Source organism: Amblyomma americanum, chromosome 2 (assembly GCF_052857255.1).
Source record: "Amblyomma americanum isolate KBUSLIRL-KWMA chromosome 2, ASM5285725v1, whole genome shotgun sequence".
In the NCBI taxonomy this organism is placed as follows: Eukaryota; Metazoa; Arthropoda; class Arachnida; order Ixodida; family Ixodidae; genus Amblyomma; species Amblyomma americanum.
The window spans coordinates 80,618,837-80,632,929 of NC_135498.1; the positions used below are offsets into that span (position 1 = coordinate 80,618,837).

At 50.1% G+C, this 14,093-nt stretch overlaps 1 protein-coding gene across 1 annotated transcript in view; it reads right to left on the bottom strand.

Moving 5' to 3' along the window:
* Positions 1 to 73: 73 nt before the first annotated feature.
* Positions 74 to 14,093, bottom strand: part of LOC144121497 (tetratricopeptide repeat protein 28-like) — a 104,077-nt gene continuing 90,057 nt past the window's right edge. The window contains exons 23-27 of the mRNA XM_077654727.1: positions 12,104 to 12,335; positions 10,737 to 10,813; positions 10,074 to 10,185; positions 3,764 to 3,871; positions 74 to 3,279 (exon numbers count right to left, since the gene is read on the bottom strand). Coding sequence (XP_077510853.1) covers positions 1,964 to 3,279; positions 3,764 to 3,871; positions 10,074 to 10,185; positions 10,737 to 10,813; positions 12,104 to 12,335 — 1,845 coding nt within the window. The 3' untranslated portion in view covers positions 74 to 1,963. The remainder of the gene's footprint in view (positions 3,280 to 3,763; positions 3,872 to 10,073; positions 10,186 to 10,736; positions 10,814 to 12,103; positions 12,336 to 14,093) is intronic.

Below are 14,093 nucleotides of genomic sequence, written 5' to 3' on the forward strand. Positions count from 1 at the left end.
CCAAGAAGAAATCATGAGCGCATGCTCGACTTGTCATGGCATGCCGTGCTTTTTGACTGTACAGTGGACTTTATTGATCGAAGCCCACTTTATTCAAAGTTAATATATTCAAATCACTGTCAAGTATGCCATATTTTCCGGACTTTAGTCCGCACCCCGGTGAATAGTCCACAGGGGCAAAGTTTGGCTTAAAATAAAAAGTTCCTGCTTAGATAGTCCGCAAACCGGTGCATGGTCTGCAGGGACGAATTTCGGCTGAATAAGGATTTAGGTTTTCCGCAGATGTTCTCGGGAAGCATCCCAGGTTTCCTTCAGATGTTTCAGGGAAGCGGCCCACATTTGTGCACTTTTTTTCATCCACGTGAAATTTGTTTGCTGCTGCTCAGTCCGCCTTTACTCCTTTTGCGCGCCAGACTACACTGAACTTGAACGCTGCTGGGAAGGCTTTTTGTATTTTCGAAGCCATTGAAACCATTCCAAAAAGGACTTCAATGATGCTGGTGTCACTTCGCCGCTCATGGCGCTATTTGAGGTTTCGAGCATGTGCTCACAAATCCAAGCATTGAACAACACTTGCTCTGAGCACTGCCAGCAGCATTTGTTGTATAACGAAACTGATTGCATATCGGAGCTAATTTTGCAGTGTTACTTAGCGCAGCAAAATATCACTGGCGCAGTTGGGTCCCGTTTTTTTTTTACCTTGACGGCCGCGCTAGGCTTTATCGGCTCCGGCAAAAGATCTTAAAATATTAAATCGTGTGTAGCCCTCACGCACACTGCGCAAAATTTCAGCTTTTGAACACGTATGGTCCGGAAGATACGGCATACATTAATTCTAATTTGGCCTGACTTGAACAAATTTATGGTCCCCTTCGAGTTTGATTTATCGGTAGCCGACTGTATTTGCAAAATTATTGCAAGTGCTAAAAAAAAAAAAGGCCGCCACCGCCTGGAAGACGTTGAAGTAACGAGCATTAGCTGTTTGGTTTACTAGACGAAGAAAGCGAAGAAGAATGCGCCGCTCGTCTCGAGAAACGTAATGCAATACCCTTTGAAATGGGGTGGATTGCCACCATGCTCGGCTACGTGTGCACGCACGCCGCCTATCGGAGTGATCAACGCCTAGCGTCATCTGTCAGAGAAATTACAATGCATGTCTACCCATGTTGAGTTACAGCCCCTTAAGATACGGCCCAAACGGAATTTGCTTCGTTTGGGGGTCAACGTGAGAAAGCTAACAGTGCATGAAACCAGTCATGCAGTGCACACAAAGCTCATCTCTAGGCAATATGCAGACAGCAGATTAAAGTTTTTTAGTTGTAGTTGCAAAAAATGTGCTCATTGTTACATCGTGTCACCAAGGAAAACTGTGATGCACAGTGGATAATTCCAGGACACTAAACTGGACACGTTGGTGCAGATTCATTGAATACACTCAGCCTGGAACAAAACAGTGTCATGTCTTCTTTTTGTTTTGGACTGTGATAACACCATCATCCAGACTTTGTTTCTTTGCATAGGACTCTCTTTTTTTTAAACACATGCACACAACAGCCATCATGACTTACCAAACTAATAGGTGGTACCATCTTTGGTTTAAAACAGAATGCAGGAATGGGTTGATAGGAAATGCACCTCAGGATATGCATAGTTTGTAGCTGTGCAGAGTTTGGAAAAAGTGTACTATTTTTTCAGCACAGTGCGCAACATTCAGTATGCCTCATGGCAGCTAGCCTTGCATGCATACGATTGAACAGACTCACATAAATAATAACATAGTAACTTGCATTACCTGTAAACAGGGTATGGCAATGATAGCACCACCAGTGATGCTTCTTCTCTATTCTGTTCACTGGTTGTACAGTGCACAAGCACAATGTCCAGTTTCTTTTTTTAGCTCATAGGGCTTCAATCTAGTTAGTCTTACACATGTACACACACACGCACACACATTTAGTGTCACTCAACATTCCGACACTGCAGTCTGTGAGCTATCATCGGCACCTATAGACTTGGGTTTTCTCCGCACTGTTGACACAGCGTCTCTGTTTTGTGATGAGCCATCATCACTGCTTTCACTGCTGGGCTTTCGCTCTTCCGCAGTGTTTGCCTTTTCTGCATCGAGCGCCAAGGCAAAGCCATTGCTTTCTCCAACAGAGCCACGAATGATGTCTCCTATCCGGCCCTTCTGCAGCCTGTGCGGCTTTGCTGCAATCTTTGGTGGTGGCGGAGGTGGCTTGCATCGTCTCGACACTAACGGTGGTGGAGAGCTCGATCTTACTGCTTCTGCAGTGCCGTTTTCCTCAGCGCGCTCGGAGAGTAACTTCCCACCGTCGTCCGCCAGAATTTTGGACAGCGATGGCGCCAGGCCAAGGCCAAGGTTCCGGTCATGATACACATCTGAAATCGGTGGTGCACGAGAGAAGTGACGCATCTGGTGGGATAAGATGTGGTCCCGCATGCTCCGGTCTCTCTGCGAAGGTCCCTCGTTGCTGCCACAGGTCGGACTCAACAGTGTGCTCATCTCAATGCATGTCTCCTGCTGCTCAGCGGTTGTCTGCTTCGGGCGTCTGCTGCTCTGTTTGGATTGGCCGCCTAAGCTTGTCCTTGGTGTGGCGAGAGGCGGTGGTGGTGGCCGCGAGATTCCAGCACCGAACCGCGGTCGGTCCAGTGAAAAGTCGTTCCTGTCAGAATCGCTGCTCTGGGACTCGAAACATGGCACCTTCCTTGACACTGCAGATGGCGCCGCTTCCACATTTTCACTGGGTGCAGCCATGCGAGCACTGCCACTGCTGCTGCTACTGGTGTTTCCGTTCTGACGACGGACCGTCATCTGACCGGCATCCCAGTCTGAACTCGCAGATGAAGAACTGTCAGGCCGCTTCCCAGAGTCGTCAAGCGGTGAACTGTCATTGTTGTACAATGCTCTCATCTTGCCTTGCTGCACCAGTGCTGCATTAGATGGCTTGAATCCAACGAGCCCCACAAGGTTTGTGTACGCTGCACTCACTGGATTGACGGGACTTGGTGTGAAGGTGTCGCTATCCCTATTCTTCTGGTCTGAGGCTGGCGCGGTGCGGCCGTCAGGTTCCCCCCTCGCTCTGACATAATTGGAAAAGGCTCCCGTGCCTTGGCCCAAGCGAGGCCTTGTCAGGGGACCAGATGAAAACCCAAGACTAGACGCTGGAGGTGGTGATGAATCTGTGCGGGCATCACTGTCTAGGCTGTCCAAGTCGCTTGAGTCGTCGAAGTTGAGATTCTTTGGTGCTTCTTGAGTATCTAAAAGAAGAGAGATAAATGTTGTGACTTTCCTGAATGCCCCACTCCAGCTGTAGTGAACATAGTGTTGTGCGCGTGTGTTTCTATAGCTTCATCATGAACTAATCACGTGCGCAACCTGTACATACTTATTATTGTGTAAATAATTTTTGTGTATATTACCTCTTCCTGTCCCCTCACCTCTTTCATTTCATTTCTTCATTCGGCCTGCTATCCTTCATTTCCGCTGCCCCAGCTCAGGTGCTTCTGTATCGATGGCAGATGCCGGGGCTAGCAAAAATCTTTTACTTCCTTTTTATTATTATTTCAATAAACCACTTACTACTACTACTACATGAAACATCTGAGACTGACTTCTGAGTGGTTAAAAAGAAGAGTAAAGCAAGATCATGAATAACCTAAATCAGCGTTGAGTTGGCGAGTCTGATGTGACCGATATAGTATTTCCATTAACTGTTCATAGTGGACAAAAACTTTCACTCACCAAATACTGCCAGGAGAGCCTGAAGAGCAAACTGAATCGACCTGCGATTGGCCTGCTTTCCCATTCTCAGCGTGACTTCATCCTTGCCAACTTCCATGAGGTCGAAACCTGCGAGGCCACCAACCAAAGCATATAGTTCATCACACTGCATAAAGCAAGCACTGCTAAAGGAAAAAGATCCTTTTTCTTTCACTGAGTTAGGCACGCTGCAATTTCTTTGCCCTGGGGCAGTGTTCCGCAAGTTTGAGTTTTTATTTTCTGCGTTCAGTCTACGTCCTATACCATATGTTGAAAAAAACCGAGCACTACAACTTCTTTAATTTGCCCAGTCGGAATGCTGAAGACTTGTTTATATAAGGAAGACATCTGTGCTGTTCTTGCTACTTACTGCAGAGGAGTACATTCATGCAGCTTTACTAAAACCAAAAGAAGCATCTTTTGAAGTGAAGGCAGAACCAAAAAATTGCCAATAGCACAAACTAGTCTCATGACACCCAGCACACCGCAATCTAGATGCATTAAATTGAAAAATAGAAAGGCACTGCATATAGTGAAATGACCTGAAATACAAGATGCAAATTTTGAGTGACCACCAAAGGCAAATTACAAAAATGAGCTCCAATGACAAAAAAATGTTTTGGGAAATCTACAGATCTTTCTGTGAAAGCTGTTTCACCTTTGAGGACACGCCTTAAAAGGCTGCAACCATTCTGTCAATGCTGCATAATGAACAAGTATTGTTGGTAATCTGCTTCCATTTAAAGCAAGAGGCCATACTGATGTTTCATGGCAACATACGACCATTCAACTGGTATTTGTCTAATGCCTAAGAATGGCCTTGGAATAAAATGCCTGGTTCTCCTAAAATCTGCCAGCTTCAGAACATATTGCCACCTAGTGTTGCCAGGTGGCGCAAGTTGTCCGCGAAGACGATGAGGTTGCGTTCGTGCTATCGCGGATCGGCCGCCATTACCGTCTCCTCTTGCCGACTCCAGCTGTTGAAGCGTCTCTCCGTGAGAACTCCGTGACAATTTGGTGGAGCCTGCTGGGTACGAGTATCCCATGCAAGAAACCCCTCCAGGGAGCCGTGCCGCCAGCCCTGCGCCGATTGACACCCCGGTACACCGCTTCAGCCGGAGGCTGCAGGGACTTTCACCGGAGCTTGGACCACTCGCGACAGTCATGATACCAGCCACCGGTATTCTCACGCAAGCTGCCGGTGCTACACCTGCCCACTATACCTTACAGACCCCGCGGGTTCCCAAGGCCTTCCACGGGGACCTTTTCGAAGACGTGGAGGACTGGTTCCTTCACTTCGAGCGTGTGGCTGCTTATAACCAGTGGGACGACGCCGCGAAACTAAGAAACGTCTACTTTAGCCTAGAGGATGGCGCCCGCACGTGGTTTGAGAACCGTGAGGAAGTTCTAACTTCCTGGCGAGAGCTTCGCCGTCGCCTGCTGGAGGCCTACACCAGCGCGGATCGCCGCGAAAGAGCGGAGCGGGCAATCCAGTCCCGCGTCCAGCTACCGAACGAAAGCGTACAAATGTACGTCGAGGACATGACATGGCTCTTCAGGAGAGCTGATCCTGCCATGCCTGAAGAGAAGAAACTTCGGCACTTAATGAGAGGCGTCAAAGAGCAGCTGTTCGCAGGCCTTGTGCGCAGCCCACCATCTACAGTTGCTGCATTTCTTTCGGAAGCCACAACGATGGAGAAGGTCCTGCAACAGCGTTGCGCCAGTTACGACCGGCCCGTGCATGCTGCTGCAGTCACATCATCGTTTGCCACCATCGGACAGCATCCTGATGATTTGCGGGAACTTATTCGCACAATCGTGCGTGAGGAGCTTCACAAATTTTGTAGCCCGTCGCAGCCTGCGCTCGGTTCCATCTCCGCTCTTGTACGAGAGGAGGTGCAACAGGCGTTCCGGGGCCCTGTTCCTGTGGTCGACGTACCACCTCTGCCTGGGGACTACCACCGTCCGACGTACGCCGAAGTTGCAAGGCGTCCGGCTCCCGCTTCGCCGCCACCAATTCACGCCACGCCTCAAGCCCCGCGGCCCTCTGTGCAACCGGTGCAGTACTTCGAGGATCGTCAAGCACCCCTCCGAAAGGCCGACGTTTGGCGTACACCTAACCGACGACCGCTCTGTTTTCACTGCGGAGAGCCAGGTCATCTTTATCGAAATTGTTATTACCGACGCATCGGCATCCAAGGCTTCCGCACCGACTCACCGAGACCCCGTCAAGGTGAACGACCCCCTGAAATTGAAGAATTCCTTGCGGACCAGCGAATCCATCCCGAGCGCAGCGGCAGTCGCGCTCACCCTCACCGAGGCGCTCTTCCCCGACACCTCCCGGCTTCTCGCGAGCGGCACCGGGCCGATCGCCAAGTCCTCGTCGAGAAAACTGAAACCCGCGACCTTCGGGGGCGAGGTCGCTGGGGGGCGCTGTGCTGAAGACCTCCCGTCGTCGCCGCTACAATCCGACAAAAACCCGCCGACGCCATCACCAGAGTTAAAAAACCGCGTTTCTTTAGAAATACCCGTTCTTATCGATGGTCGCAGAGTAAGCGCATTAGTTGATACCGGGGCCGATTATTCGATCTTAAGTGGACAACTGGCGACCATTCTGAAAAAAGTGATTACCCCTTGGCCTGGCGCGCACCTTCGAACTGCCGGCGGTCATCTGGTTACGCCCAAGGGTATGTGCACTGCTCGCGTTCAGATCAGCAAGTCCACGTTCGTCGTCAGCTGCATCGTCCTGGGCGAGTGTTCTCGGGACCTAATCCTCGGCATCGACTTTCTGCGGGAGTATGGAGCAATTATCGATCTGCGCAACCGAATCGTCATGTTTTCCACAGAGCAAGCCGCCGAACTCGACAACTCCTGCCAACGCAGTGCCGCACTTCACGTTTTCGCCGACAGCGTCACACTTCCGCCCCGTAGCAGTGTTTTGATTGAAGTCGCCTGTGCTGAGTTGCACGACGCTGAAGCAGTCGCCGAGGCTAATCATTCGCTCCTCCTGACTCAAGGCATCTGCGCCGCTCGAAGCTTACTAACAATTCGCGCTGGCCGGTCTGCGATCCTTGTTACAAATTTTTCTCCAGAGCACCGGCACCTTTTCTCTGGAACTGCGATCGCTACCGCTGAAGCGGTTGTGGATGTTCCGGTCTGCTTTGCGTTCGCGGCAGCGGCCCCTGACGACCAATCATCGCGCGCCACTGACGACCAATCTGTTCCGAATGTCGACATCAACTGCAACCTCCCCGAAGGAAAGCGCCTGGCCTTAGAGCACTTGCTATTGGAGTATAAACAGTGTTTCGCTTCTTCGTCGAAAGTTCGTCAAACGCCCCTAACGCAACACCGGATCATTACGTATGACGACGCTCGCCCTATCCGCCAGCAGCCTTATCGTGTTTCCGCCAAAGAACGGGAAGTAATCCAAAAGCAAGTTCAGGAGATGATTGACGACGGAGTAGTTCAACCTTCCCAAAGCCCGTGGTCTTCGCCTGTTGTCCTTGTTAAAAAGAAGGATGGAACACTTCGATTCTGCGTGGACTACCGTAAATTAAACAATGTGACTAAAAAGGACGTCTACCCGTTGCCCCGCATTGATGACTCCCTGGACAGATTACGGCGTGCTAAGTACTTTTCATCCATTGACCTGAAGAGCAGTTATTGGCAAATTGAAGTGGACGAATGGGACCGTGAAAAAACTGCCTTCGTTACACCAGATGGCCTCTATGAATTCAAAGTGCTGCCTTTTGGCTTGTGCTCTGCGCCAGCGACGTTTCAACGGATGATGGACACTGTCCTCACCGGCCTCAAGTGGCAAAGTTGTCTTGTATACCTGGACGACGTTGTCGTTTTTTCAGAAACTTTTGAACAGCATCTCGTGCGCCTGCGAACTGTCCTCAGAGCCCTCCATTCCGCTGACCTTACGCTGAAGCCCCAGAAGTGCCACTTCGGTTACACAGAGCTCAGGTTCCTCGGTCACGTTGTGAGCGCCGACGGAGTTCGACCCGACCCCGACAAGACAGCCGCCGTCGCCAATTTTCCTACTCCGACTGACAAGAAAGCTGTCCAGCGTTTTCTGGGTCTCTGTGCATATTACCGACGGTTTATTGCGGACTTCGCAAAGATTGCAGAGCCGTTGACGCGCCTCACCAGGAGCAACACCTCCTTCGTTTGGACAATAGACCAAGAGACGGCTTTCTCTTCGCTCCGCCAACGCCTTCAGACATCTCCCGTTCTTGCACACTTCGACGAAGAGGCCGACACCGAGATCCACACCGACGCCAGCAATATCGGTCTTGGAGCTGTCCTTGTCCAACACCAAGAGGGCATTGAGAGAGTTATAGCCTATGCTAGCCGTACTCTCTCCCGCGCCGAACGCAATTACTCTACGTCAGAGAAGGAATGCCTTGCTGTCGTATGGGCCACCATGAAATTTCGCCCTTACCTTTACGGCCACGCATTCGTAACCGACCACCACTGCCTATGCTGGCTGGCTAATTTGCGAGACCCGTCTGGACGATTGGCCCGCTGGAGTTTACGGCTCCAAGAATTCGACATTACCATCGTATATAAGTCGGGCCGTAAACACGAAGACGCCGACACGCTGTCGCGTGCACCACTCGACTCTTCCGGTCCCGAAATCGACGACGACAGCGGTTTCCTCGGTATACTTCATGCATCGGACATAATAGCCCGGCAGCGGGCTGACACGGACCTCCGACCGCTGATTGACAACCTTGAAGGTCACGCCATGCCTCTACCACGACACTTCGCTCGACGTCTCGGCTCTTTCTGTTTGCGCGAAGGTATCTTATACAAGAAGAACTCGAGAGGCCAAGAAAGAGCTTACCTTCTGGTACTTCCGGCCGATCTTCGCGCCGACATTTTATTGGCATGCCACGACGAGCCCACTTCAGGCCATCTGGGTTTTTCCCGGACGCTCGCCAGGATACGCAACATGTACTACTGGCCCGGACTCTCGGACGATGTCCAAAGGTACGTAAAAAGCTGCTGTGAATGCCAGCGCCGGAAGACGCCACCGCTTAAGCCGGCGGGTTTTCTCAAGCCCGTTACTACATCCCGCTCTCCGTTCGATCAAATAGGAATGGACCTTCTCGGTCCTTTTCCGTTGTCACTCTCAGGAAACAAGTGGATCATAGTCGCTACTGACTATTTGACTCGCTACGCCGAGACCAAGGCGATACCCTGTGCCACAGCTTCAGAGGTCGCCGACTTTTTCATGCAAAACATCGTCTTGCGGCACGGAGCCCCTTCGTGCGTTATTACCGACAGAGGCACAGCGTTTACAGCGCAGCTAATCGACCATATATTTACGTTGAGCTGCACTAGCCATCGCAAGACCACAGCTTATCATCCGCAGAGCAATGGGCTAACCGAACGCTTAAACAAGACCATTGCGGACATGCTGTCAATGTACGTAGACGTTCAGCACAAAACTTGGGATGAGGTGCTACCGTACGTCACATTTGCGTACAACACGGCCCTCCAGGAGACTACACGCTTTACTCCCTTTCGTCTTGTATATGGACGTGAAGTCCAGAGCATGCTTGACGCGATGCTACCATGCCTCGATGACGACCAACTCGCACCCGATGTTCATGTAATTGCCCAACGCGCTGAAGAAGCCCGTCAGCTTGCCCGCGTACACATCGGCCAGCAGCAGGGCACTGATGCGCGCCGTTACAACCTTCGACACCGACAGGTCGACTACAATCCCGGTGAACAAGTTTGGGTGTGGCCACCTGTCCGCCGCCAGGGCTTGTCCGAGAAACTACTCTGCCGGTACTTTGGCCCCTATAAAGTGCTACGGCGTATCAGTGATGTTATCTATGAAGTGGTTCCCGACGGTGCCGCGCAACCGAGACGTCGACAGCCCAACAGCTCTGACATTGTGCACGTTGTGCGGCTTAAGCCGTACTATGCCCGATAACGGCTTAGCGGCCCTCCGTTGTGACTCTGTGTGTGCTCCGTCTTCCTCGCGTTCTTCTCTGTTTCCCTTCTGAACCTTAGCGCGCCTGCGCTGCTGGCGGCACCACTGCGATGCCCTTCTTTTTCGGAGGGGGGAATAATGCCACCTAGTGTTGCCAGGTGGCGCAAGTTGTCCGCGAAGACGATGAGGTTGCGTTCGTGCTATCGCGGATCGGCCGCCATTACCGTCTCCTCTTGCCGACTCCAGCTGTTGAAGCGTCTCTCCGTGAGAACTCCGTGACAATATCGATTACTGCTGAAACATACAAACATTCAACAAGATTCCAGTTGTGGCACTTACCTAATGAGGCGAGTAGCTCGTGACAGCCTGGCACACTCCACAGCTTGACACTGACATGGCACTCGACACTGTCCTGCTCAGTTTTCCCCAGCTGTCCAACAACTTGGTGCATCTGGAAGACAAGTGGATAAACATGTCAGTGCAACGTGTCTACAACCATGCATGTAAAGCTAGCATGAACAGGGTAAAGAAAAGTAAAGCACTGCTTCCATCTTCAAATTTTAATTTTGAAATTTCTCAAAGTGGAACAAAAACGTGAAATTTCATTCTTGAGTGCACAGAAGCACACTTTCCTTGCATATTTATGTCTTGGTATCACATGAACCTTTCAACGGCAAGTACAGTAGACCTAAAAATGTTTGCTGCTCCTCATTAGTTTCCAGATTACTGTTAACTGCCCTATAAACCTGACCGCATTGTCAGGCAAGGCTGATTATAAGTTGACTCATTGCAAATGTGAGGTTGGCAGATAGTCAAAGAATAAAACTACATACATATCATAGCACTGCATCTTTACATGTCTATCACCAATGCTCCCTGTCTGCAAGTCAACCCATGCATCTTTAAGTTCACATTTTTAAGCAAGTTTTATTACAAGGTTTAGGGTGCAATTGAAGCCTCACGCTCCACTACCAAATGTTGTAAACAGTCATGAGTACACACCAATTCAATGATGTCATCTGCGTACTCTGGGCTTGACAGCAGCTTGGATATGGCACTTATGGAGATCACCGACAGGCCTGCAAGCAATGAAAGGAGGAAATTGATTTACCGATTAGTTATGCTCATTTACTGAACTACTTTAACTATAGGAACACTAGGGTATTGAAAACTCTTCCAGGTTGGTGGAATATGCTCGTGTGCAATGTGAATCCAAAAAACAGGAAATCGCCAATTGTGAATACAATGAATAGGGTGGTGCACTTTCTTGTACAAAATTGAAAATAGCGATCAAAACAACATTAATTATTGTGATGAAACAATGCTACTGGTTCCAGCATGCCATGAACAAATAACTAATTTTTTTATTTGTTGTCCATTCAGGTTCCAACTGCAAAGAGCAAGGTGAGTGCTCACCACCCTCTGAGGTATGTGCTTCACACCAATGCCTGGCTAAGCCACTATAGTTGAACGCAACTCAAGACTGAAATGGTAAGTGCCTTTCAAAGGAAGCCCTCCAGCCAATGGCGTCGATCGAGCGCCATGAGATCATGATTAACCTAGTTAGTCAATGGTTAATGCCCTTGCACCTGCCAGCCACCTGGGATGTCGCAGTAGCAGGTGCACGCCACTGAACCACGACCGCTTCACAACCAGCTGATGCCACTGGCTGGAGGGCCTCCTTTGCGGGGCATTTTCCGCTTTATTTTTTAGTTGTATCCAACTATAGCAGACCTCAAAGCTCGGTGGTGGCATTCACAGAACAAAGAATCCCACCAACATCTGTCAACATCTGATTTTTGGTTATTAGCAAACAGCGCCAATGCAACATGGAACACAACATGCCCTGCCTCTTTCTACATCTAATATTTTCTGTGCTGTTTGCCAACAATAGTAAACTCATTTCATCTCACTGATCTCTATGCCTGTCTCACAACCAGCACTGGAGTTGAAGCTGTGAGCACAAAGTGACGCTTTCCACAAGTCCGGCATTCTCGTGCAGGCAGTTGCATGCACAGACTTCAAGATTACATTAAAATATGCATTAAGCAATATTCACATATGAGTAAATACTTGGCAGAAAGTACTTATGCAAACACCTTCAGTCACAATTTTATGTCACAATCCTCAAATGTTACCTTGGTCTCATGATGGACAACTGTCCATCAACTTGCCCAAAGCAAAAAAAGCATGAAGTGAGTCAGCTCAACAAACATCTGTTGTGGGCTCAACACTGCAAAGTAGTTTTGGTACTCCATCCACACCTAAAAGAGTATGGTGTTTCAAAACAACAAACCAAGGTGTCCAACAAGAGCAAAACATTCTGGGGCTATCCGTGGAACAGACATGGGCACACTAGTGGCACGTACCAAGAAGTGCCTGCAGGCTGGTGCTGCACTGGACCAGCCTCTCTCCGGGATCTGCTTGCGGGAAGAAGACGGAGGCTGGCAGGCCGTTGGCAGCTGGCTCAAAGCGGAAGCCCACAGCAACGAGCAGCTCCTTCCAGCCCGAGACGGGCCCCACTTTGCTTTCAATGGACTTCTGGCTCGTGTACATGGCATTCTTCTGGCCCCGCTGGATGCGCTGCAGAGACTTCTCCACCTGGGCACACATTAGGAACCACTTCACCGATTTGCCTTTTACACTTTCTCTGTGGTTAGTGATGTTGACTTCTTTACCGTCACTTACCCAGCTGCGCCCACTGGAGGACAAAAGCCTCTCCCGTACCTCTCCAATTAGCCCTGTCCCGAGCAGCTGCAGCCACCTTATCCCCACAAACTTGCTAATCTCATCCGCCCACCTTACTTTCTGTTGCCGCCTGCTACGTTTACTTTCCCTTGAGACCTACTGTGTTACCCAAAGGGACCATCAATCATCTGCTTTCTGCATTACACACCCTGCCTATACTCGTTTCTTCTTGATCTCAGCTACGATGTCACTAACTCGCGTTTGTTCCCTTGCCCACTCTGCTCTCTTCCTGTCTGTTAATGCTGTGTGCATCATAAGTGAAGACTTCAGTATTCACCCACTGTTCACTAGGAATGGTGCCCAGACAGGACATGTGACTGGAGAGTGAGCACTTGAAAGTGTTACCTGTCGTCATGTGACTCAGGTAGGGTTGGCAGTGAGCAGTGTCATGTGGTTGAGATGCGCATATCACTGCTACCTTATCATCAAGGGGACAGAGCAGAGTCTGAGAGCTTTTCTTTTTTTTTTTCTTTTTTTCACACACACCACTAGGCTGTGTTTTGCAGGATACAAATAACACTTTACAGGAAGTAACATGCTCGTTCATACTGAGGACCCTCCATCTCAGTAGGGAACAAGTTTTAGATGGGTTGTTCAAGATTGGTATCTAACACTGTGTGAACCACGCAGACATTGGGGCTACCATATTTACACGATTGTAAGTCGACTCGAATGTAAGTCGACCCCCCCCCCCAAATCACATTTCCGAAAAATAAAAAAACTTCCGAGGTTGTTTAAGCTTGGCCTCGATTAGTTGAACGGGATAGCATTATCCAGTGGCCGCCGTTTATCAACAACCGCTATCGGCTGCCGCGCGCGGGTGTGCCCGTGGGCACATTTAAAAATGAAAATGTATTAGTCACTGGACTACTCGTCCACACTTGCGCCATCGTCCTTACTAGCACTGCTGTCGTGATCGTTGCTGCGGTCCCACAGCACGTCGTTTTAACGGCGTCGTCAAGCGAAATCCTGCACTTCGCAAACAGCCACATCGCGTGGAACAGCTGAAAATTTCCCTCGCTGCAGCTGCCACACCTGTATCACCCGTTGCGAACATCGGACTTGCGGCCCGGCACGCGGCTGTTTGTTTCTTTGGCGTAAAAAATGGCAGCCATCTTGAATGTAGCCGTCAACAAGCGCTGGACGCTTGCCGGACCTGGCGCACAAATGACGACTGACGAAGCAATACATTAAAAACTTGTGAAACGCGGCCGGCAGTAGTCAAATGTGTCAGAGCCAAAGAGAAACTACGCATTTACGCGTGAATGGCGTCGGCTCTTTCGTCGGCTACCGACACTCCCCAGCACCGCTGCCGTTCCGAGTGGGAGTGCCGTCTCGATTGGAACAGCGGCCCTTCTATCAACTATCGACGCTCCCTTGAGCGCCTAGCACACATTTGAAAGTAAAAAAAAAAAAAACTTGTTGGACACTTAAGCTTCCCGTAGAATGCGATTGCGTTATCGGGCCGCCACCGCCTATCAACAACCGCAGTCAGCAGCCATGTGTGGGGTGCCAGTTTGCTGCTTATCGATAGCCGCCATCGGCCGCCGCCCGTCACGGTGGCTCAGTGGTTAGGCACTCGGCTATTGATCTGGAGTTCCCGGGTTCGAA